Source organism: Chrysochloris asiatica, unplaced genomic scaffold, assembly GCF_000296735.1.
Source record: "Chrysochloris asiatica unplaced genomic scaffold, ChrAsi1.0 scaffold00154, whole genome shotgun sequence".
Lineage (NCBI taxonomy): Eukaryota > Metazoa > Chordata > Mammalia > Afrosoricida > Chrysochloridae > Chrysochloris > Chrysochloris asiatica.
In genome coordinates this window covers 5674362-5697224 of record NW_006408672.1, presented here as the reverse complement: position 1 = coordinate 5697224, position 22863 = coordinate 5674362, and the positions used below count along the sequence as shown (strand labels likewise).

At 41.1% G+C, this 22863-nt stretch overlaps 1 protein-coding gene across 1 annotated transcript in view; it reads right to left on the bottom strand.

Annotated features, from left to right (window-relative positions):
• DSCAM (Down syndrome cell adhesion molecule) overlaps positions 1–22863 on the bottom strand; it is an 888132-nt gene that overhangs the window by 677487 nt on the left and 187782 nt on the right. The window contains exon 5 of the mRNA XM_006870860.1: positions 1272–1320. Within this exon, the coding sequence (XP_006870922.1) occupies positions 1272–1320 (49 nt within the window). The remainder of the gene's footprint in view (positions 1–1271; positions 1321–22863) is intronic.

Here is a 22863-nt window from a genome sequence, read left to right as displayed (position 1 = left end):
GATTACAGAATACCTATTTCTTGCATACAAAATATACTTTATTTTAAATATTTGATTAGCTAGAAAGATCAGTCAAGTGAGATTATACTCTCTTCTGAGAGAGTTTTAAATCGTAGTGGTTATGAATTGGGCTGCTAATCTCAAGGTCAGCAGTTCCAAACTACTAGCTGTTCTGTGGGAGAAAGATGAGACTTTCTGCTCCCGTAAGGAGTTTCAGCCTTTGAAACCTTGTATAGGATCGCTATGAGTAAGAACCGACCAGATGACACTTAACAGCAACAAAAGACTTAGAAATCACACCAGTTCACCTCCTAACACCCCCAATGCTTAAGTATCTTCATATTCAAAGACTCCTGGCACGTCCCGTCAATACCACATAAAAGGAGGTGTGAGGAGGGTCCATGTAGAGCCACCATTTAGTATGAGATGATCTTTGGCTAAGTGATCAAGAGGAAACGGGAAGAAGCACAGCAGCGTAGACCTCATGTACTGAAACCAGACACATCCTGCCACAAACAACTTACGGGGCATAAATAAATAGAGCATCCAGGTTACCTGAAGCCAGAAGCCATTTCTTAGACTCCAGTTGTTGTTGTTGTTGTTATGTGCCGTGGAGTCAGTTCTGACTCATAGCGACCCTGTACAGAGTTTCCGAGGCTGTAAATCTTTACCGGAGCAGAAAGCCTCATCTTTCTCCCGCGGAGCAGCTGGTAGTTTCGAACTGCTGAACTTGCGGTTCACAGCCCGATTTAGACTCCAGGGCCAATACCAATAGCATCTGTGTGAGTCTGTGGAGGACACGGTTGGGAGAGAGCCCAGAAATGCCATATCTAACAGAGGAAACTGAGTCCCACCTTAAGGAAGGAAGTCTCCTAATCCTATGGTACTTTTCTCCTGCCTCTAAAATGATAGCAAAATAATATTTCTCCCAAGTACTTGGTCAGCTAAGCAAAAAACAAAACAAACAAACAAAATAAAAACCGTTGCTATCAAATTGATTTCCAATCATGGCAACCCATGTATTAGAGAGTAGAATTTCTTCACAGGGCTTTCGTTGTCCTTTCTCTCCCATGGTGCTAATGGTGAGTTAGAACCATCAACCTTCAAGCTATCAGCTGAGTATAAACTGCTTGTACCATGTAGGGCACCTAGATATCCGGTGTAAGTATAATCAGTGTGTGGTTCACCCCCATGCAATCCAAGGAAGTATATTACAACTTCTGCTGATATCTATGTTCTCCTTCCAAAAGTTACATCTCAAACACATTTACCTCATTAGAAATGTCTGTTAACACTACAATCCCAGTGGTGTTTGTTAATCTAATTCACATACTTATTCAAGATGAATACTTCTTTGTTTTTAAATCTTTGAAGACATCTGTTCTCTAGAATATTCATGACCAATTAAGCTCTTAGTAGGTGTGCATTGAGCTTACTAAAGAAGAAAACTGGAAAGGAGAGGTGTCAGTGCTGCCCTTGGCCAAGGGGCTCGGTGGGACTTCGCAGGACATCACACGATTTGTTGGTGGAGGGAAGCTTGGCAATGAGGCAGTGAAGAGGGGGTAGAGGTAAGTATTCAGGGTTGGAAGAGGCCAGAAGACCTGAACTGATGCTGGGTATAGGAAAGAATGAGGAGAATCTTGGGAGTGGCCTTTAGAGGTGGATGCCAGAGACATGAAGTATCCTGAACTTGACTGTGGGGGAATTCCAGCCACCTGCTCTCTATCCTAGCTCTTGCCCTGAGGTCTGCAACTTTGGTGTATAAACTGATCTCACAGAGTCCTATAGTTTAGTGAATGAGCCACATGCCTGGGAGTATACCAGGGGTCACGGGTTTAGAAGACTCTGGCATGTCAGGACCTCTGGACCAATACTACCTTTCATGGAGTCAATCTTTACTCACGGTAACCCTATGTGAGTCACAGTAGAACTGTGTGCCACAGGGCATTCAGGAGCTGATTTTTCACATGGAGATGGCCAGGCCTTTCTTCTGAAGTGCCTCTAGGTCAGGGGTGGGGAACCGTTTTTTCTACCAAGGGCCATCTGAATATTTATAACATCAATTGCAGGCCATACAAATTATCGACTTTAAAATTGGTGGTGGTGGTTGTATGCCGTGGAGTCGGTTCCAATTCATAGCAACCCTGTATAGGGTTTCCGAGGCTGTAAATCTCTACAGGAGCAGAAAGCCTCATCTTTCTCCCAGGGAACCACTAGTAGTTTCCAACTGTTGACCTTAACGTTAGCAGCTCAACTCTTAACCACTTCTCTACCAGAGCTCCTTACTTAAAAATTAGCTTGCTGTATTTTGTCAAAGTCCTGGTGTGGTGCTGTGGGTTACTGCATTGGACTGCAAACTTGGTTTGAATTGCAAAGTCAGAGATTCAACTTTACCAGTCACTTCACGCAAACACTATACAGGGTCACTATGGGTCAGAACTGACTCAATGGCACTTAACAACAGCAAACAATGTGATGGTTGATAGTCAAATTGAATTTAGGGGGTGGGTATCTTTTTTTTTTTTCCCAAATAAGGAGAATAAACCATGTAATCAATATCATACTCAAAAGTATACAAAGCAAAACAGAACAGGGACCAGAATTCAAAACCTGTGTGCATACCAAATGGACTGCTGAGGGCTCTCTGATTTCTAGAGCTAAACACAGACTCAGTTTCCTCACCTGCAAAGTGTGGTCAGCAACATCTAGAGACACTCAGAGCTGGGTGAGGATCCAGGAAATGCACCCAAAAGAACAGCCCAGCACTGTGTGGGTTCAGAGATCCCTTGGCAGGGCACAGAGCAAGGTCTCTCATTCAGCACTTCCGGGGAGAGCTAACTGCACAGTGCAATTTAAAGCAAGATACTAAATACAAATCAGGCTGCAAACCTTAAGGTCAGCAGTTCGAAACTACCAGCTGTTCCACAGGAGAAAGATGAGGCTTTCTGCTCCCGTAAAGATTTACACCCTCGGAAACCCTGTACAGGGTCGCTATGAGTCGGAACCAACTCCACGGTACTTAACCACCACCACCACCACTAAATACAAGGCTGAGACAGGAAATGTTATCTCTGGCCTTGTCAGGGACATTTCTGAGTAATTGTCCCCTGTGCCCACTGTAGGAGGTCCTGCCTCAATGTCTGCTCTTCCAGGTCAAGCTTGTTAGGCAAGAAAGCAGTGGCTGGGTCACAGGGGCCAGCCCAGGATTCCGGAGTAAGAGATTCCAGGTTCCTTCTAAGCTGTCTCTTCTGAGAACATGACTTTGGCAGTATCCTGACCTCACTAAGCCTCTGCTCTCCGCTGTGGAAGTGTACACAATAATCCCTGATAAAATGATTGTGGAATGTAAATGATGTGAGGCAGTCTACAGGACCTGACAGAGAACAGGCGTCATTTCCACCGCCCTTTAAAAATACTCCACCCTAAAAAACTCAGCAATGCAAGGCAAGGAGCACTCTCCCCTTCCTAGGGCAAGATCATTTAAAGAGAGAACAGTGGTGCTGTGGATTAATGTACTGGACTGTGAGGTCAGTCTGAACCATAAGGTCAGTAGTTCAAGCTCACCAGCCACTCCTTGGAAACCTTATGTTGTTGTTGTTATGTGCTGTAGAGTCAGTTTTGACCCATAGTGACCCTGTATAGGGTTTCTGAGGAGTGCCTGGTGAGCTTGAACTGCTGAGCTTGAGGTTCAAACCGAGTTTGCAGTCCAGTGCATTAACCCACAGTGCCACACTAGAGCTCTAGGAAACCCTATGCAGGGTCACTATGAGTCGGAACCGACTCGATGGTACTTAGCAACAGCAACAACCATGTATAAGGAAAGTCCTTGATCCTAAAACAAATAATCAGAGGGGAGTTTCAGGTGTCTACAGAAGAGCTATTGGTAAGCTAGAAACATATAGGGGCTTCTGGGATGGATTCCTCATGGTGCTGTACAATGAGCATGAGAGTAATTGCAAGGTCAGCAGTTCAAACCACCAGACACTCCACAGCAGAAGATGAGGCTTTCTGTTCCCATAAAGATTTACAGCCTCAAAAACCCTATACACGGTTGCTCTAAGTTAAAACTTGTAGGGTGACTGACTGGTGGGTTTGAATGGCCAACCTTGCAGTTTCTATTGCTTCGATGTTGAGTCTGGTTTTTGGTTTTGGGTTGCGGAGTCAGCAAACACACTGGAACTATAGATAGCATTGCACTGGATGTATGTGTGGGTGCTCTGTCTTTTCTGGAGAGGAATTTTCATATGGAACTTTGAAAATATGAAGCATAATTTTCATATGGAACTTCAGGAATGGATAATTCTGGCAAAGGGCTACCATCAAGGAAGTAGCATGTGTACTATTAGGCAGGCAACCTCTGTCCAGAAGCAAAAGGCAAAGTGGCCAACAGATTACTGGTGTTGGGTCACACACACCTGGATCTGAATTATGATGGTCGCTTCACAGTTTCTTGATGTTGGCTGGGCAAGCATGTTAGCTTCTTGAAATCTCAGTTTGCATATAAGGATGTTATTGTTGTTTTGTAAGTGCTGTAGGGGCAGCTAAAACTCAAGGCAACTCTCTATAGGGATTCTAAGGAACAACCGGTGGCTCTGAACTGCCGACTTGGTGGTTAGCCATAGGTGCTTATCCTAGGGCACCACACCAGGGCTCTGCATATAAATGCAATGGGATAATGCCCCACAGGGCCTGACACAGAAGGCAGTAAATAATCAGTGCTTCCCATCCCAGTTCATACACAGGTCTCTTGTGACCTGTGGCTTGTAGGATATTTTTATCCCTTCCAGATGAATACCAGCCATTAAAACAAAAAATAAATTTGATGAACTTGGTGATAGTCTATGGGTGATACTTTTAAAAGTCGGATTAGTGACTCACGTACTACACATACGGGAAAACAAGTAACAGAGAAGTAGAAATGTTTCCCACTGCTAGCCTCACTTTAAACCCTTCTAGAAAGAAAAGTTGGGAGAGAGTTGATCTTTCTAACCACCCTCAAATCTACGTTTCCTTCAGTAGCTTTAGGGTGACGGCTAATGAGGTGGAGGTCTGTTTTGGTGGTCAGAGCTAGGGCAGGGGGCCTGGCGGATACTTTATGAAAGCAAAAACCTAGTCATGGGGAGGTACTGCTGCATACTCATGGTGATCCCATATACAACCACACAAAACACTGCAAAGTCCTGTGCCTTCCCCAGTGTTAGCTGTGGATCAGATGGGTGTGATCCACAGGGTTTTCATTGGTTGATTTTCACAAGTACATCAACAGGACTTTCTCCCTAGTCCATCTTAGTATGAGAGTTACACTGAAACAAGTTCAGAATCACAGTAGCACACGAGCCTCCACTGATGCACACACGGGTGGTCGCTGTGTTTGAGGTACACTGGTAGAGAACCGAACCTGGGTCTACCTCATGGAAGGTGAGAATTCTACCTTTGAATCCCCAATGTCCCTGTGGAGAGCTACCGGGAAGCTTCCTGATACCTAAACAATCCCATGTGAATTTTCTTTTAAGACCAACAAAATAACCAGATTGGAGCAGAGAGTAGCCAATTCTTGACTGATCAACAGTGATTTTTCCCATCCTTTCTGACCCTAGTACCAGCCAGAAAGTACAGCCCGGATGCAGTATTTCCAGAACATTCCAGGGTGGAAGGTCCAGCCGCAGCAGGAGAAGCAACTGCTTTGGTTCTGTTTCCCCTGTTTGGTTTACACATCAACACTGGCAACCTTCCAGCACCCGGTGTGAAAAAGGACCTCCTCATGGTGAACACTAGTTGGTGCCCTCAATGGCAAACCTGCCCAGAACCCTTGTGCTGCTATGTAGCGTACCTGGAAGGACTAGAAAATGGATCCCTCAAAATCCAAAAGCATAACCTCCTTTTAAAACCCAGGGATTCAGCTGTCAAAGTCACATGAAAACCGTACTCTTCAAGGTTAAAATTTTCATATGCTGTTTACACATGGAAGCCAAAGAGGTTCGCATAATTAGTACAGGAAAAGACAGCATAAAATACGCTATACAGAAAACAATTTTAAGCAGTGAAAGAGGAAGGGGCATTTTCCTTATTTATTCTGCACAATTACAAAGACACGAGTGGCAGTGGAAAGTCGGGGGGCTTATGTTCATGAAGCACAACTGAACCGAACATAGGACTCCGTTCTCATCCTCCTATCCAGCATTCTTCTGAGGGAGGAAAAGGACAGTGCATCCAAGTCACCCAGTTTCTGGGGCAAGGCTTGTCATTGCTGTTAGCTGCCGTTCATTCTGTATCCTGGTAACCCCATGTGTTACAGACCGGAACTGTGTTCCATAGGTTGTATTGACTGGACTGGTAACCACAAGGTGGGCAGCTCAAACCCACCAGCTGCTTCTCAGAAACCTTATACAGGGTGGCTATGAGGCAGAACTGACTCGACAGCACACAAATCTTCATGTAAGCTGATCACCAGGCCTTTCTTCTGAAGCTCCACTGGGCAGGTTTAAATCACCAACTTTGAAGTTACTTTTTCTTAAGTGCCATCGAGTTGGTTCCGACTCATAGCAAGCCTGTCTCGGGTTTCCGAGGAGCATTTGGTGGGTTTGAATAGCAGACTACCATTCAAACAGACCTTGCAGTCTGAGTAGTAATTGTTAGCACCACCTCAGGACCTTAGGACACCTTCCTTAAAAGGAACACATACTTGTTTAAACTCACAGAGCAGCTGTCGCTTTGCCTGAAACATTGGATGTTCTCTGTAGGAAAGGCAGGGAGGGGAGGCAAAAGCAGCTGGGTAACATCCCCAACCAACTTTGCACATTGCTCCCGGAAGCTTCTCCTTGGCCAGGGAGGGACCCTCTGTACGTCATCAGCAAGGGGCGCTTGGTGAAAGCAGCCCAGCATATGGTGCCTACAATTTTTTAGTGACAAGTGGCGTGTTAGCAGAGCTGAGAAGGAGCAGGAAGAGCCAGTTGGCTAATCACTCCCTGTTGCCTGTACCCTCAGGCAGAATCATATTGCTTTATGCAGATGAGCTCATAACAGTTTCTTCAATTTGGCTTTTATAGAAAAAAGTGCCAGCTCCTTATGCTGTGTCAACAGCCACCCGAGGGCCTACCACTTTACATTGCAAGTGTATTACTATTTAAAGACAAGCTTTTAGCTGAACATCAGTGCTGCCTTCAGAGTTTAATTACCGCCCTCCCCATGGGGCCCAATGAGCCATCCACTCTTCCCAAGGGGGTTCTGCTTGGTGGTGATCTTTAACTAAGTAAGTAAATGCCAAATCAGCTCATCTTAAAGTGCCCGCATCTTATTTCCTCCTCTGCTTGGAAGAGAGTAGGTGCTGAGTTCTGACTCCGGCTGGCAGTGAGCCATGAGCAATTTACAATCCTGGGATAATTAAGTTCTGATTGAAAATGAACAAGTAGAATGACTATGAGAGCAGCGGTGGTTCAGAGGAAGAATTCCGATCTTCCAAGTATGAGACCAGAGTTCAATCCCTGGTCAGTACGCAGCCACCACCTCTGTCCATGGAGGTTTGCATGCTGCAATGAAGCTGACCAGGTTACAGAGGAGTTTTCAGACTAAGACAGACTAGAAGAAAGTCCTAGAGATCTATTGGTGAGCATCAGCCAATGAAAACCCTAAGGGTCATATAGATCTGATTTGAACTAGTCATGGGGATGGCACAGGATTGTGCAGGGTTTTGTTCCATTATGCATGGAACTGTCATGAGTTGACACTACATGAGCAGCCATCATATACAGTATGTATATGTATATATGCATGTCTCTATTTCATCTTTTAAATTACTAGAGAAAGAGCCCAATAGCCAAAAGAAGCCAGTGAACACAGTCATTAAATTCTGGTACCAAAAGAGGGCTTCTTTCTCCTCTGTACTGTTTTCTTCATTTATTGACTGGAATGGATTCTATCTGAAAGGTACAGGTTATGGCTTCTCTACTCTTGCTTTTTCCATCAATGCACCATTAGGTATATACCAACTTAGGGATATGAAGTTGTGTTTGAGAAAATAAGTGATTATGTCAAGAGCTAATTTAACTGAAATTTTATCTGAAACTGGTTCAGAGCATTAAAGATGAAGTGCATTCTCCAAAACTCATGAAGGGTAGGGGGATGAAATAGGAGAAAACATAAACTTGTTTATTTCTTTTTTTGAGAGAATATAAAATGTTTTAAGAGATACATTAATGAATAAAATCAATTTTTAAGGAAAACAAGCTGAGTAGAACATTTGTAAGTTGCTGACTGAAGTTCAGATTGTCCTGTGTATTTTTTAAATAGAATATATTTTTTAGGTCATTTTTAGGTATAAAGAATAAAAAATGTGCAGAAAGAATATGAGGGTTTTCAAAAAGTTCATGGAAAAATTCCATTATCTTTTATTTCTACTTTTCTACAAAATTTGAAGCCCCCTCCTAGAGTTCCCATATACCACGTCTACAATTGCCTCTATTAATCACATCGTGTTACATTTATGTTAAATGATAAAACAATAGCAAAGTGTTATTATTAACTAAAGTCCATAGTTCAAATTAGGGATCACTCTTGGTTTTGTAAACTCCTATAGGTCTTGACCATTGCATAATGTGCCGACTACGATGACATAATATAGAATCTTTCATTACCCTGAAGTATTAATGTTTTATTTCAGAAAAGAGCATATTTTGCTTTAGTCATCCACTTTGAAAGTATTTTTTTTTTTTTTTTACATGCACCCAAAGTTTTGAAACTCCCACAGCCTTCAGTGGCAAAGCAAACAACTAGGAAGAAAAAGTGCTGGTCATTCATTATACAACTGTGTCTAAAGCCAGAGTTGATTCCAACTCATAGCAAGTCTTTAGCACAAAGTAGAACTGCCCCATGGAGTCCTGCTGTGGCACTGTAGGATAAGCACTAGACTGCTAACTGCAAGGTTGCACCTTGGAAATCCCATACAAGGTCACTATGATTCTGAACTGACTTGATGCTACTTAACACAACAACAACAGAACTGCCCCACAGGGTTTTCAAAGCTCTAATCTTTATGACAACAGAATGCCACATCTTTCTTCCAAGGAGCAGAGGGTGGATCCAAACCACAGACCTTTCAGATATCAGGAAAGACTCTAACTACTGTGTTGCCAGGGCTCTTTAAATAAAATAAAGTTCTCTTAAGCTTTTATTAATGGCCCTGAGTCAAATAAGGTATATGTGTATTTTTGTTCACTGTCATCAACAGTGTCCACATTTGAGATGCAATGGTATGGTACACCCTTGGAATTAAAAGATTCAACTCCTAGACTTGCCTCTTTCATTTATAAAGTGTCCAATGTTGAGGTAAGTGACAGTGTACCCTCAACTTCCTCTTTACTGAATAGAAAGACTGCTATAGCATTTTGTTTTTTCGTAACAAAGCTAAACAAAGGCGGAGAAGTACTGATATCAAGTGTTGGGAACAAGGCACTGGGAGGCACACCTTTTAAGATGCCACTGACAAATATTAAAGTACAAGTTGCTATAGTTAGATCAAGATCTCATCACATTACCCACACATTGCATGTTACTAAGCGCTGTCCAGTTGGTTCTGACTCACAGTGACCCTGTACAGGATTTCTAAGGCATTACATCTTCATGGGAGCAGCAAGCCTCATGGACGGGCTGGCGAGCTCAAACCATGGACCTCGTGGTTCGCAGTCTAGTGCTTATCTTATGGAGCCACCACACACCTACATGCTGACAAAGACAACAGTTAATGTATAAAAAAAGCTGTGTTTTATTATATGTCTACAAAATATCAGGCAGTGTGTTTGGGCCTTGGTATTTATGATCTCATTTACTTAAGAAAAGAATCCAATCAAAAGAAGAGCCAGGAAATGTCTACTACTACCCATGGGTGGAATGGGTCATTTGGATCACAGTGCCATACCTACACCCAGCCCCAAGCTTCACATCCAACATTCAACAATACCCTTCTTCTGAGCTTCCCTGGCCCCTCAGAGCCTTGCATCAATCAACCCTGGGTTTTAAAATGTTTTACTAGCGTGTCAATGAATTTTCACAAGTTTTCTAAGCCTCTTTGGCTTTTGCTTCAAAAATCACTACCGAGTGATTTCTCCACATGCCCTTCCCTTTCCCTCAGGGTGGTCCTTTATCCCATTCCACAAAACAGTCACCACAAACGCATCTCAGTAGATATGGATTATTCTAATAGAGTATTGTTAAATGCCATGGAGTTGTTTCCGAACCGCTGACCTTGTAGTTCACACCCACCTTGAAGTCCAGTGCTTTATCCCACAGTTGTCCACATACCCTGCTGCTAGAGTCACTTCTCAGTGGCTCAGTGGGAAGCTCAGTCCAGGCCTGAGATCCACAAGAATGGGACCTGCCAATGACTGATGGTGGAAACACGTGGACAGCTAGGCTGCACAGGTCATGAGGCAGGGCAGGATTTGGACATTGACCACACAATCACCAGGCTTCAGTTTCCCTATTCTGAGTTTGTCAGGCTACAGGGTAAAGGGGTTCAGTGTCTTAATGTGGGATCACCATGCTGGGTGTACACTTCTCAAACAAAGGGTATTTGTAAAGACACCTTTCCTTTGTTGGGTTGGTTCAGCACTTTCAGGTGAGACTAGAGTCAACAGAATATGAGGAAGGCATACTCCCTGAAGCTCATGGCACATAAATCTGTTTTCTGCTCACAAATACCTGATCCAATTCCCCTTTACATGGGAGAACCGCATCTTATAATGAGCCTAGGAAAATATTGTATGTTGTACATAGTCTGGGCTCTCTAGAAAAGCAAAACCAGTGATGCTTATCTATAATATTCATGTGTGTGTGAGTATATATATATAGTGGTTACGAGTCAGGCTGCCAACCTCAAGGTCAGCAGTTCAAAACTACCAGCGGTTTCACGGGAGAAAGTTGAGGCTTTCTGCTCCCATAAAAATTTACAGCCTTGGAAACCCTGTACAGAGTCACTATGAGTCGGAACCGACTCCTCGGTACTTAACAACAATTTTATATATATATGTATATATATATATATATATATATATATATATATATATATACACATATATACACACAAACATATATGTTGTTAAGTGCTGTCGAGCTGGCTCAAACTCATAGTGGCCCTGTATAGGGTTTCTGAGTTGCTGCTGGTGGTTTTGAACTGCTGACCTTATGGTTAGCACTCCAGTGTTTATTCTATAGCCCATATCAGGACTCCAGATAGATTATATATATGGCATTGTGGGTTAATGTGCTGGACTGCAACATCTGTTTGAACCATAAGGATGGTGGTTCAAGCTTACCAACCACTCCTCAGAAACCCTATACAGGTCTGCTATGGGTCAGAACCGACTTGCCGGCACTTCATAACAATATATATAGGTTAGTTGGTTGGTTGCTTGGTTGACTGTGTGCTGTTGTGTTAGTTCCAACTCAGAGTAATCCTTCATGGGGCTTCTGAGACTGTAAATCTTTACAGGAGCAGAAAACTTCATCTTTCTCCCCTGGAGCAGCTGGTGGCTCCAACTGCATCCCTTGTGGTTCACAGTCCAGTGTTTATTGTACAGGCTTCAAAAAGTTTGTGGGAAAAAACCCATTATAATTTAATGGCATTGTTCCTCAAACTATCTGAAGCCTGCTCATGGGTGACTGTGTGTGTGTGTGTGTGTGTATACACATACATACACACATACTACGTTAGAGCCTGAAATTTAAAGATGTTCTGCAGAAGACTATGGCCAGATGTCAGAGCCCTAACTCCACATTGAGCCCAGACATAAGCTCACACGCCATCTTGAGAACTTTATGTTGTTGTTATGTGCTGTGAAGTCGGTTCCAACTCATAGTGACCCTGTACAGAGTTTCCGAGGCTGTATATCTTTATGAGAGCAGAAAGCCCATGAAACAGCTGGTAGTTTTGAACTGCTGACCTTGTGGTTTACAGCCCGATTCATAACCACTACGCTACCAGAGCTCTTTTGAGTACTTTATAGGCAACTGATATCTGAACTGCCTTCCAAAGTGCCAGGAAAGCAGCTGGAGACAGTTTTGCCCTCAGGCTGAGTGTATTTGAAATGGATCAGGGCCATTCCACTCCACAGTCCAGGGAGGGTAGTCTCCCTCTTAGGGACTTGTCTGGGTGTACCCCCTAATGAAAAAAATTGTCAGGTGCAATCCTGTAAACTCTTCTAACCTGCAACAGTCCCCTTTTCCACTTCCATAGTCCAGACTGTAATGTGACATCTGCCACCAGTCAAATTTCTGTGCCTAAATTCCTTTGTTCTCAGCACCCTATAAATCAGATACATAGATGTGAAGTTTTTGAACACTATTATGTCTGCATACTGTCTCCCTCAGCTGGATGACTTGTTTTAAATTTGCCTTATTTTTGTCCTGTCCGTTGTTGTTGTTGCATGCTGTCAAGTTGGTTCTAACTCATAGTGACCCTATATAAGGCTTCTGAGGAGCAGCTGGCTGGTTTGAATGGCTGAGCTTGTGGTTAGCAGCCACTGCTTATCCTACAATGCCACATCAAGACTTAAAAAGGGGTCTCTATAACATACATTTAAATTTGGAGTCTTTTCTCCCATAAAACAAAGCACACACACATACATAGACAGCAAACCCATTGGCACGGCATCATATCTGATTCATGGTGACCCCGGTAGTACTAGTCCTCAGTAGTAATCTTTACGGGAGCAGATCAATAGGCCTCCCTTCCACAGCAACTTGAGTGATGCACAAAACACATACATATATCTCTCAAGAGTCCCAAAAAGCAAACCAAATACCACTGAGTTGATTCACATGGCAACATTATGTGTGCAGAGAATCCCTCCATAGGGTTTTCAAGGTTTGCAGAAACAGATCACCAGGCCTTTGCTCTAAGTGCTTATGGGTGGGTTCAAAATGGTCAACCTTTCAGTTAGTAGTCAAGTGTCTGTTTCCCCTCCTTAAAGACTCATATTGCTCCTAATGGGAACACTATCTAGTATCTGCCACACTGATTGCTCTGAAATCCTTCTGTATTAGAAATAGTTCTATCTTCTTCAACACCCTAATATTCTATCTCAGTGATTCCACCGGCAAGCTGCTGCCACAGGTTAACTGCTTCATCAACTTTCAATCTGAACTCGATCTCAAGCCCCATTTAAATCTAATACAGCTGATCAAATCGGCGGGCAATTTCTTTTATTCTTTTTTCATCTAGAAAAATTGGCACTTACACAAGCGTTACATATTTTCACTTTTTTACCTCCTTTATGAACTAATTTCACTAGGATGTATGCCACAAAAAATAGTTTAAAGAATACTAGTTAATGTAGTGTTCTTAACAAGCTTTCTCTTCATGCAGTATCACAGTGGCAGTTTCCTGTGCTTAAGGACTGCTAAGGATTACAGATTGCAATAATAGGGCATAAAGATCACCTGGAATCCGTTTCCTACTTTCCTTTAGACTAGGATTAGGATGCAAATCCAACCCAGAAATTCACTCAGCCCTAAGCATCTTTGTTTGTCTGAATCCTGTTCAAAACCATCTGCACTTAATTGTAAGACAACAAATTATTTAACTATCAGTGAGGATTAAAGGACAAAGCCTCTTAAGAACAGTTTTTATTCGTGGAATTTTAAAACTAAAAGAAGAAATAGTGTATACCATAGCATGTTTTTCTAGATTTTAAAACTATATCAAGTCTTATTATCTATACATTCAAATTCTGCTTTTATACAAATACTGAATGAAAGCTGATCTTTTTTGGTCTCAGAAAAGGCATATACATTATTTGTGGACCCGTTTTTCCCTTGTGAGAATTCCCAGTGATTTCTAGAAACAAACACAATAATAATAATAATAGTATCTCAATTGAATCAATGTTTCATAAAGAAGGGGTTCTGGAGTCCAATAAGGCTTCTGCTTTTAGAAGTACTGTTCATTCAGAGGGGATATGAGGGCATCATTCATTCCATAAGAAAAATGCCCGCTGGAGCTGTGTAAAGAAATGCCTGCAATATAATGCAATGGTAGAAGAACGGACATATTTATTTTCTTAGCTCTTTGAAAACAGTTTTGTTTTGTCTCTTAACATCAATAAACCAGATACATGTTCAACTCTTCTCTAACCAATTCCAGCTATTCCAACCAAGAGACACCATGGTAAGATATCTAAATTCTTCTCATTCCTTTGTCTCAAGATAACACCAGTTTGTACCTAAACATCCATTGCCAACACTTGTCTGCAGCTCTTGCTTTAATTCCCAAATGAAGTTCAACCTGTGATTGTCGTCTTCTGACATGCTTCTTTCAACACCCCCAAGCAAGGTGTATATCAGGGAGCCAGAAACTGAGGATGCCTGAAAAGCTACCTGAAAGCTTTCTTCAATCTAACATGTGATAAAACCAAGGCCCTTATGCCAAGCTATTCCCATTTTTATATGTTCTTTAAAGATGACAGACTAAACTATATGTGAAATATAAATGCATGCTGTTAATATTCTGTAGGAGACCACGTGGAATGTCTCTTTTTCATGACATCTCAGGGACTAATTGTAACATGACATTGTATAGGAATTGTTTACTTACTTGTCAGCTTTCTCTATTAAACCATGAGCTCTTGAAGAACAATGACCTATTTACTTCTGAGTAGGTAGCACCAAGTCCAGTGCCTGGCATATGAGACATTCAGTAAATGGTTCACAAAGAAATAGTACACAAATGAATATGTTAATGAGATGATAAAGACCTTATATTCTGAAACATGTTACACTTCATAAAGTATTATACCTTTGATCCTGCCACCCCTCTTTTCCAGACAGATTTGATGAGGTGGGACGATTAGCCCAGGTTGGTACAACAATTACATGAAAAAGTCAGTCAGAATTTAAGCAGAATGCAATCTTGTCAGACATTGAGGAAAGACAAGAACATGTATGACCTCAAAGAATTAAAACACAGATCTTTACTCAGGCAGATATTTTATAGAAGTATATAAAATGTTTTCATGGTAAAATTTCAAGTAGAAAAGGCATTTCTTAGTACCAGAAGCCTATTCTAAATCATCCCTTTAGTACTGAGTTACTGAAGTCACTACTCAATTGATTTCTGAAATCTGCTGAAAATCAGGATTCCATTCCAGTAGTGCTTTTAAATAAGAATCAGGATAGATTTTTGATCATAGATCGAAATAATATCCTATTTAATTACAGAAGATGACATATTAATTTAACTTTCTCATATAAAATAATTATTCCAAATGTGCATTCATGGCACTTTGACAAATTGTAAACCATTCTTTGTTCTGATCATAGAGTATTTATTAGTTGGCTGAGAGAGATACCAATGGGATAATACTGTTAGATAGTTAAGAAATATTTCTTTCGGTAAGGAAAAAATATAATTAATATTAACAAGAAGCTCTTCCTAATTGGTTGGGAATACAGTTGCTGTAGCATTGTCAAAATGATGAAACATTTTAGTTTATAAAAATAATTTTTGATTCCTTTTTGTATGAAGATGGAGAATGGAAAAATGGCTGAGTAACAACTGTGCCTGAACTAGAAATACCAGTAGCACACATTCATGAATATGCATACATTTTCTACTGTTGTCGTGAAGTGCTATCAAGTGGGTTCCAACTCACAGGGCTCCTGTATAGGGTTTCCAAGGAGTAGCTGGTGAGTTAGAAATGCCCACCCTATTGTTGTTAAGTGCCTTAAAACTATTGGTTAAAAATGTGTCAACATGTCCTTTATGCATGTTTGGAATCTGGGCAGCCAACAGGTTGTGAGTGAGGTCCTTCCCTAACTGTGTCTTTGAGACTAAGTTGTAGGTGACTTGGAACAGGTGCATATGATTCTTATTTCACCTTATCTTAAGTAGGAAAGGCTCAGAGACACTACAATGATTGAAAAGTTACACATTAAACAAGTGAAGGTAACCAGGATGAAGAATATTTTTTCTGGTAGGGGTTGATTCAAGGAGCTCTGGTGGTGTAGTGGTTACAAGTCAGGCTGCTCACCTCAAGGTCAGCAGTTCGAAACTACCAGCTGTTCCACAGGTGAAAGATGAAGCTTTGTGCTTCCATAAAGATTTACAGCCTAGGAAACCCTATGCAGGGTCTCTATGGGTTGGAATTGACTCTACACACTACCACCACCACAGGGGTTGATGCAATCTTTCCAAAGTGAGGGCAAATTACATAATATTAAAGGACAAGTACAAGCTGTGAATAAGTAGGATGTTCATAACCCAGGGATTTACTATATTTGATTTCTATGAGACAGTTAAGTTAATGTGTCATCTTATATAATTAAACAGGAAGCTAGGATCTTCCAAAGCAGTGTCCTCAAACTCTTCACCCTTGAAACACTGAAATTCCACTCTTGTATTGTAGGATCCAGGCAAGATTTCATTGTCAGATTTATGGTTTTGGATCTATTTTCTTATAGCTATGATTCTGTGTTTTTCATATTCATTAAAAATAGTTGTACGCTCACAAGCTCTCAAAACGTTTCTAGTTTGCAAGACAGAGTTAAATGTTGACAGATTAACAAGGACCCCTATGACTTCCAAATGCATTTCCTCTTCTCTTATGCAAAGTTCTCTGTTTTAACTAGAAAAATAAAATCCAAAAAGAGCAATACTTGAGAAAAGGTAGGGATCAATATTGGTCCACAAAGGACAACATGTAAAGGGCCAGTCTTGATTTTGCAAAACAGGAACCAATACAAACCAAAATGCTAAAAGTCAGTCAAGATTTTCAAATCAGTCTATCCTTCAAATAATGCTCATGTTACACTTTTGTGTGTGTGTATGTGGTGTGCACTCCCCCTCCAACCCAGGTATTTTCCTAAGTGCACACTGCTATAAAGTTAGTAAAGTGCACTTGCCGAAATACCTTGAGGTGGGAAGAAAGGAGGTGAGAGAGGACAGGGTCAAGAGAAGTCTGTCCTTGGTGGAATGTGAGGAGGCTGAGCTGAGCGAGCTGTCTTGCACTGAAGAAGGAGACTTTGCCTCCAGACTCCCTGATCTTGAGTTGCAGCCTGTTGATCCTGTCTCTGATTTGTACCATTACTTCCTTAACAAATCACTTAACTGTAAGTATCATCTGTGAGTTCTCTGTGGCCACTGCAATAGGTTTTTGAATCCAGCGGAGAAGTTAAGTGCTGGGGTTGGGGTGGGGGATGGACAGTTGGTGTTAAAAGTGGTAAAAATGTTGGAAAGAGGAGGTGTGCCAGCTCTTCACCTCATCGGAATCAGGCATGGGCTGATTTTGACTAGCATTATCCTCCCTGAACCTAAGTTCTGTCAATAACTACTATCCCTACCAGTTTATAAAGGACAAAAAAGATCCAATGTGGATCAGTAGTTTTAGATGTACACATTGATGACCTCCAAATAGTTTTACTTATAGTTTTATTTACAATAGGCCTTTCTTACGTGCTTTCACATGTGTTCTTGTGGTATATACTGGAGTACCACATTTTTAAAATAGACCAACCACTGTGCTATCCCTAATACAAAGTACTTAGAATTGGCAGAGAGAGGCAAGAACTTAATAGCTGTTACCAGGAGCAGGAAGGCGGAGGAACAGGGGGAACTAAGGCGCTCTGGTAGCGCAGTGGTTACAAATCGGGCTACAAACCTCAAGGTCAGCAGTTTGAAACTACCAGCTGTTCTGTGGGAGAAAGATGAGGCTTTCTGCTCCCATAAAGATTTACAGCCTCGGAAACCGTGTTCAGGGTCGTTATGAGTCAGAACTGACTCCATGGCACTTAACCACCACCACCACTGTTTAGGAAGCCCTGGTTTTCTGATGATGGTTCTAGAGAATTGTAAAATGATCTTGGTGAAGGCTGCATAACATGATTGATGTAACTTATTTCACTAAATTGTATACATGAAACCATGTTGAACTGGCAAATGTAGTATCATCTACAAACGACCATCTACCTAATGACTAGTATCCAAGAGATCATTAGATCAATTAAAATGCATGCCTTCCTTTAATCCCAGACACTTTCTAACATTTGAAAAAGATGCCGTGGCTTCATTATTCTGTTAGCACCTGCCACTAAAGCAATTTTCATTTCATTTCATTTCAGAAATACAGACTACTGTCCACTAGGTCAATTTGTAACATGAGAAGGTAACCATGATAAACTAAGTTTAGCATCCAAATATCAGTCAAGAGCAATGAGGCCTACCCAGACAGATCTCATTCATATGAGACGAGGGTAATCTTCTTCTCACAACATTAGCATCAATAAAAACTAAAACAAAAAATTAGAACGTTTCTGTTTCATATTTATTTTAGAAGAGATGGTCCTCTCTTGGTATTTCTAAAAAAAAATGGACTCTTCAGTTACCTTCTCACAAAATACCCTGGTTATTTTATAATCTCTGGAAGTGGTTTTAAATTCTGGGTGTTCTTGGTGGCACATGGAGTAATGTCCTTCACCAGGAACTCCAAGATTAAGTGAATTTATAAGGCCACACACAGATCTGATCAGCAGACAGAAATCATTTTATTATTACTTAAAACAGTACCTAGAATAAACGACAGACATTCTTCCCTGACAACCTGTCTATGGCACACCTGAAAATCGGCTTTCTTTTTCAAGTAAAATTACAATGAAAGTTAAAGTTGAAAATGGAATTTTTGTAAAACTTCAAAGTTTGAGATACAACTAAGCAAAATAAATAATAATAACATTTTAAAAAACACTGAAGAGAACATTTGGGAGAATACACTTCTAATTAAGGACAGTCTAAGGAGCTCTGGTAGCGTAGTGGTTACGAATCAGGCTGCGAACCTTAAGGCCAGCAGTTCGAAACTACCAGCCGCTCCGCGGGAGAAAGATGAGGCATTCTGCTCCCGTAAAGATTTACAGCCTCGGAAACCCTGTACAGGGTCGCTATGGGTCGGAACCGACTCGATGGCACTTAACAACAACAACAACAAACCATAATATGGTTCTAAACAGAATAAAAGACTAATGGAACTGTCTGATTCTATTTTGTATACCTCACATATATACACAATGTTTGTTGTACATCTAGAGTCTGTCATGCTTAGAAACTGGGACTCATCTTAATTATAAAACTTGTTGAAAATCAACAAAGACGTGTGTCTGGGTTGTATTCTTTCACCACACTGATTCAATCTGTATGCAGAGCACACAATCCGAGAAGCTGAACTATACAGAAAAAAGAACAGAGCCTGAGGATTGGAGGCAGATTCATTAACAGCCTATGATTCACAGAGGACACAACCTTGCTTGCAGAAAGTGAAGAGGCCCCGAAGTACTTACTGATGAAAATCAAAGACTACAGCCTTCAGTATGGGTTACTCCTGAACAAGAAAAAAGAACTCCACAAAGCTCCTCACAATAGGACCAATAAGCAACACCATGACACAAAGCCTGTGTGGCTGTATACTATAGGACAAAGCAGAACTGCCTCAAAGGATTTCTAAGGCTATACACTTCCTAAAGCACACTGCCACATCTTTCTCCTTTGGAGCAGCTGATGGGTTCAAACCAGCAATCTTTCAGCCAGCAGCTGAACACTTTACCCACTGTGTCACTAAGGATCCTAACATCATTATAAATATAGGAAATATTGAAGTTGTCAAGGATTTCATTTTACCTGGATCCACAATCAATGAAAGCAGCAGTCAAGAAATCAAACAGCATTATAACATTGGACAAATCTGGTGCAAAAGACCTCTTTGAAGAGTTAAAGATGTCTTTAAAGATGAAAAGGTGTCACTTTGAGGACTAAGGTGTGCATTACTCAATCAGTGGTCTTTTGATTTCCATAGGCATACAAAAGTTGGATAATGAATAAAAAAGATTAAAGAAGAATTGATGCATTTGAATTATGGTGTTGGCAAAACCATAATGAGTCTACCATGGACGGCCAGAAGAATGAGCACTTTTGTCTTGGAAGAAATGTATCTACAATGCTCTCTGGAAACCAGATGGCAGGTCTCACGCACTTTGGACACATCATCAGAAGGGAGTACTCTTTGAAGAAGGACATGATGCTTGGTAAAGCAGGTATCAACCAGAAGAGGAAGACTCTGGATGATATGGATTGACAAAGTGGCTGCAACAATGCACTCACACACCACAATGATTATGAAGATGTACAGGACTGACAGCATTTCGTTTGTTGTACACATAGACACGTAACAACAACAAAATGATTCAGCAGAGGAGTTTGTTGAAATGCATATGGTAGTCCTTTTGTCCTCTTCAACAACTTTCTGATCAAGGAAGACAGAGCTAGGAATCCTAGCTTTAGAGTTCTCCAGATGATTATGATGTGATACATTTGTAAATTATCAATGTCAAAGATACTGAAAGGTCAAATTTCAGTTTCTTGAATGCCCTTGAACCCAGATTCTTTTCATGTTGATAAGCACATAAAGTGGTTCCCACACCAGGCAAGCCAGACCCTCATGAAGTGAGGAAAACTCAACTCTAGGACCATCTGTCTGTCTCCATCTTTTACTTTCCAATTACATATAATACAGCTATGTGACTTCTAGACAAGGTACTTTCTGCAAGTTATGTGTGCAAGGGTACTGCACATGAAGAAATTGAGAGCAGGGTGTCCTAAAGAACCTTCCCATTGAGTAGTTTAGATGCAGGAGACTCAGGTACTGTGTCCCAGCGTGCTCAGTGGTTGGTCCAGGGGTCTTCGAAACCCTCCACCACCACTCAGGTACTAGTGGTTGGGCTGGGGGTCTTTGAAGCCCAAAGGTTTACTCCCATTCCAGAAACCCCCCACAACTTCCTTTCCAGCTTTTCTGTAACAATGGAGTATCAAAATGAACCAATTCAGACTTTCTCAGTGGTCACTTCTGAGGGTACCCAGTGAGATCATTTCTTTGCATATTTCCATTTTCTGTGAGAGATTTTACTCAGTGGGATTATAAATCTGTATTCTCCTTCTGCCATCTAATTAAAACATCTTAGATATTAGCAATGGCCTCATTTTCTTTTACTTCTTGTTGGTGAGGGCAACACCTAGTGATGTGTAACCCTTCCCTGACACATATCAACATAAATCAAGAAGAGAAATGCAAAACCAAGCTGGAGTTGCTCAAACTAACTTTAAAAAAATATTAAAAGTTTATTTTCATCGTTTCATTATTATTTTTTTCCTTCTATCTCCTGCAGCCTGATAGACAAACTAGTTCAGTGATAACAGAATTTTAGAAAATAAAAAAGAATTCACCATTAAAGTAGCCTTTTCTTTGTTCTACTGTTTAGCTATAAAGTATAGCCGACATTGAAAGGTGATATATTTTTTGTTGTTGCTGTTATGAGTATCAGTTGGGAGTATAAAACAAAATAATAAAAATGTACTGCCACGTGGGTATAGACACAGAACTCATTAGTAGTTCATATTGTACTTCTGGGCCCTGTGATCTCATTTACACAACAGATAAGACTTAAAAATATAAAACATCAGTGTATGTACAAGTCATACAAAAGTCCCCTTATTGCAAAATCTACTGAGATGCAAACACATAGGATACTTGAACCCTTTGTTGACTCCGTTATAAAGATTGTCTTTGTGATTTCAAAAATGATTTTCTAGAAATGTTTTTAAGCTCTACTCTGATACAGCACCTTTGCCCATATTCTCACTACTATTCTTATTATAGTATGAAGAGGTTCCAGAACTTAGTAGCATACTTTGCAGGCAGCCCATACATGTCCCATCACCTGTCTGTATGTCACATTGTCATGACTTGTGAGTTGCTAAGATGCTGGAAGCTATGCCACCGATCTTACAAATATCACCAGGATCATCCATGGTGGATAGGTTTCCACAGAACTTCCAGATGAAGGCAGACTTGGAAAGAAAGGTCTGGTGATGTAGTTCCGATACCTATCCAATAAAAACCCAACGGATCACAACAGAAAATTGTCAGACAGAGTGCAGGAAGATGTGCCCTCTCAGTTGAAAGACACTCAGAATACACAGTGACCACAACAATGATGGAGATGGTACAGAATGAGGTAACGGTTTCATTCTGTGGTACTAACAGGGTCCTCATGAGTCAGAGCTGACTCTATGCCAACTAACAACAGCATATGCTGTCTCAATACAAGAAACAATACTCTGGCAATCAGAGCTACTGCTCTGTGGAATGAACTGCCTTGTGAAGTAGGAGTTGCCATGAAAAGCTCAAAGAGAGGCTAGTAGACAAGCACTCGTGTAGGTAAGAGGGCTCTTGGGGACACTCCTGCATTGGACGGGAGTTGGAAGATACCATCTATAAACCAAGCTAGTCCCCAATTCCAGGACCCTGTGGTCCTGTGAATACTTACAAGCATCCTGACTCTAATGTTCATACTGTGCTCATTCAGAGGAGGATACGAGTAGAGTAGCTGTTGACCTACTGGACAGTACTTAACAGCAGCATTGTTCATTTACTACTTAACACTGAATGCAAAACTTACCTATGTCCTATTTTTTATGGGAATTACACTGTGGGTCATGGTGAAAAGACATTAATAAATGACACTCTGGCGAAACAAATTTAAAAAATTTTAAATGATTAAATTTGATACTGCCATTATGAAGCAAGGAGCTCTGGTAGCATAGTGGTTATGATTCAGACTGCAAACTGCAAGGTCAGCAGTTCGAAACTTCCAGGTGTTCCACGGGAGAAAGATGAGGCTTTCTGCTCCCATAAAGATTACAGCCTCAGAAACCCTACACAGGGTCACTATGAGTCAGAACCAACTCCATGGCACATAACCATCACCATCAATATGAAGCAGTATGAGGGGAACTTTAAAAAGCTCCTGGTATTTATTATATATATAAATATATAT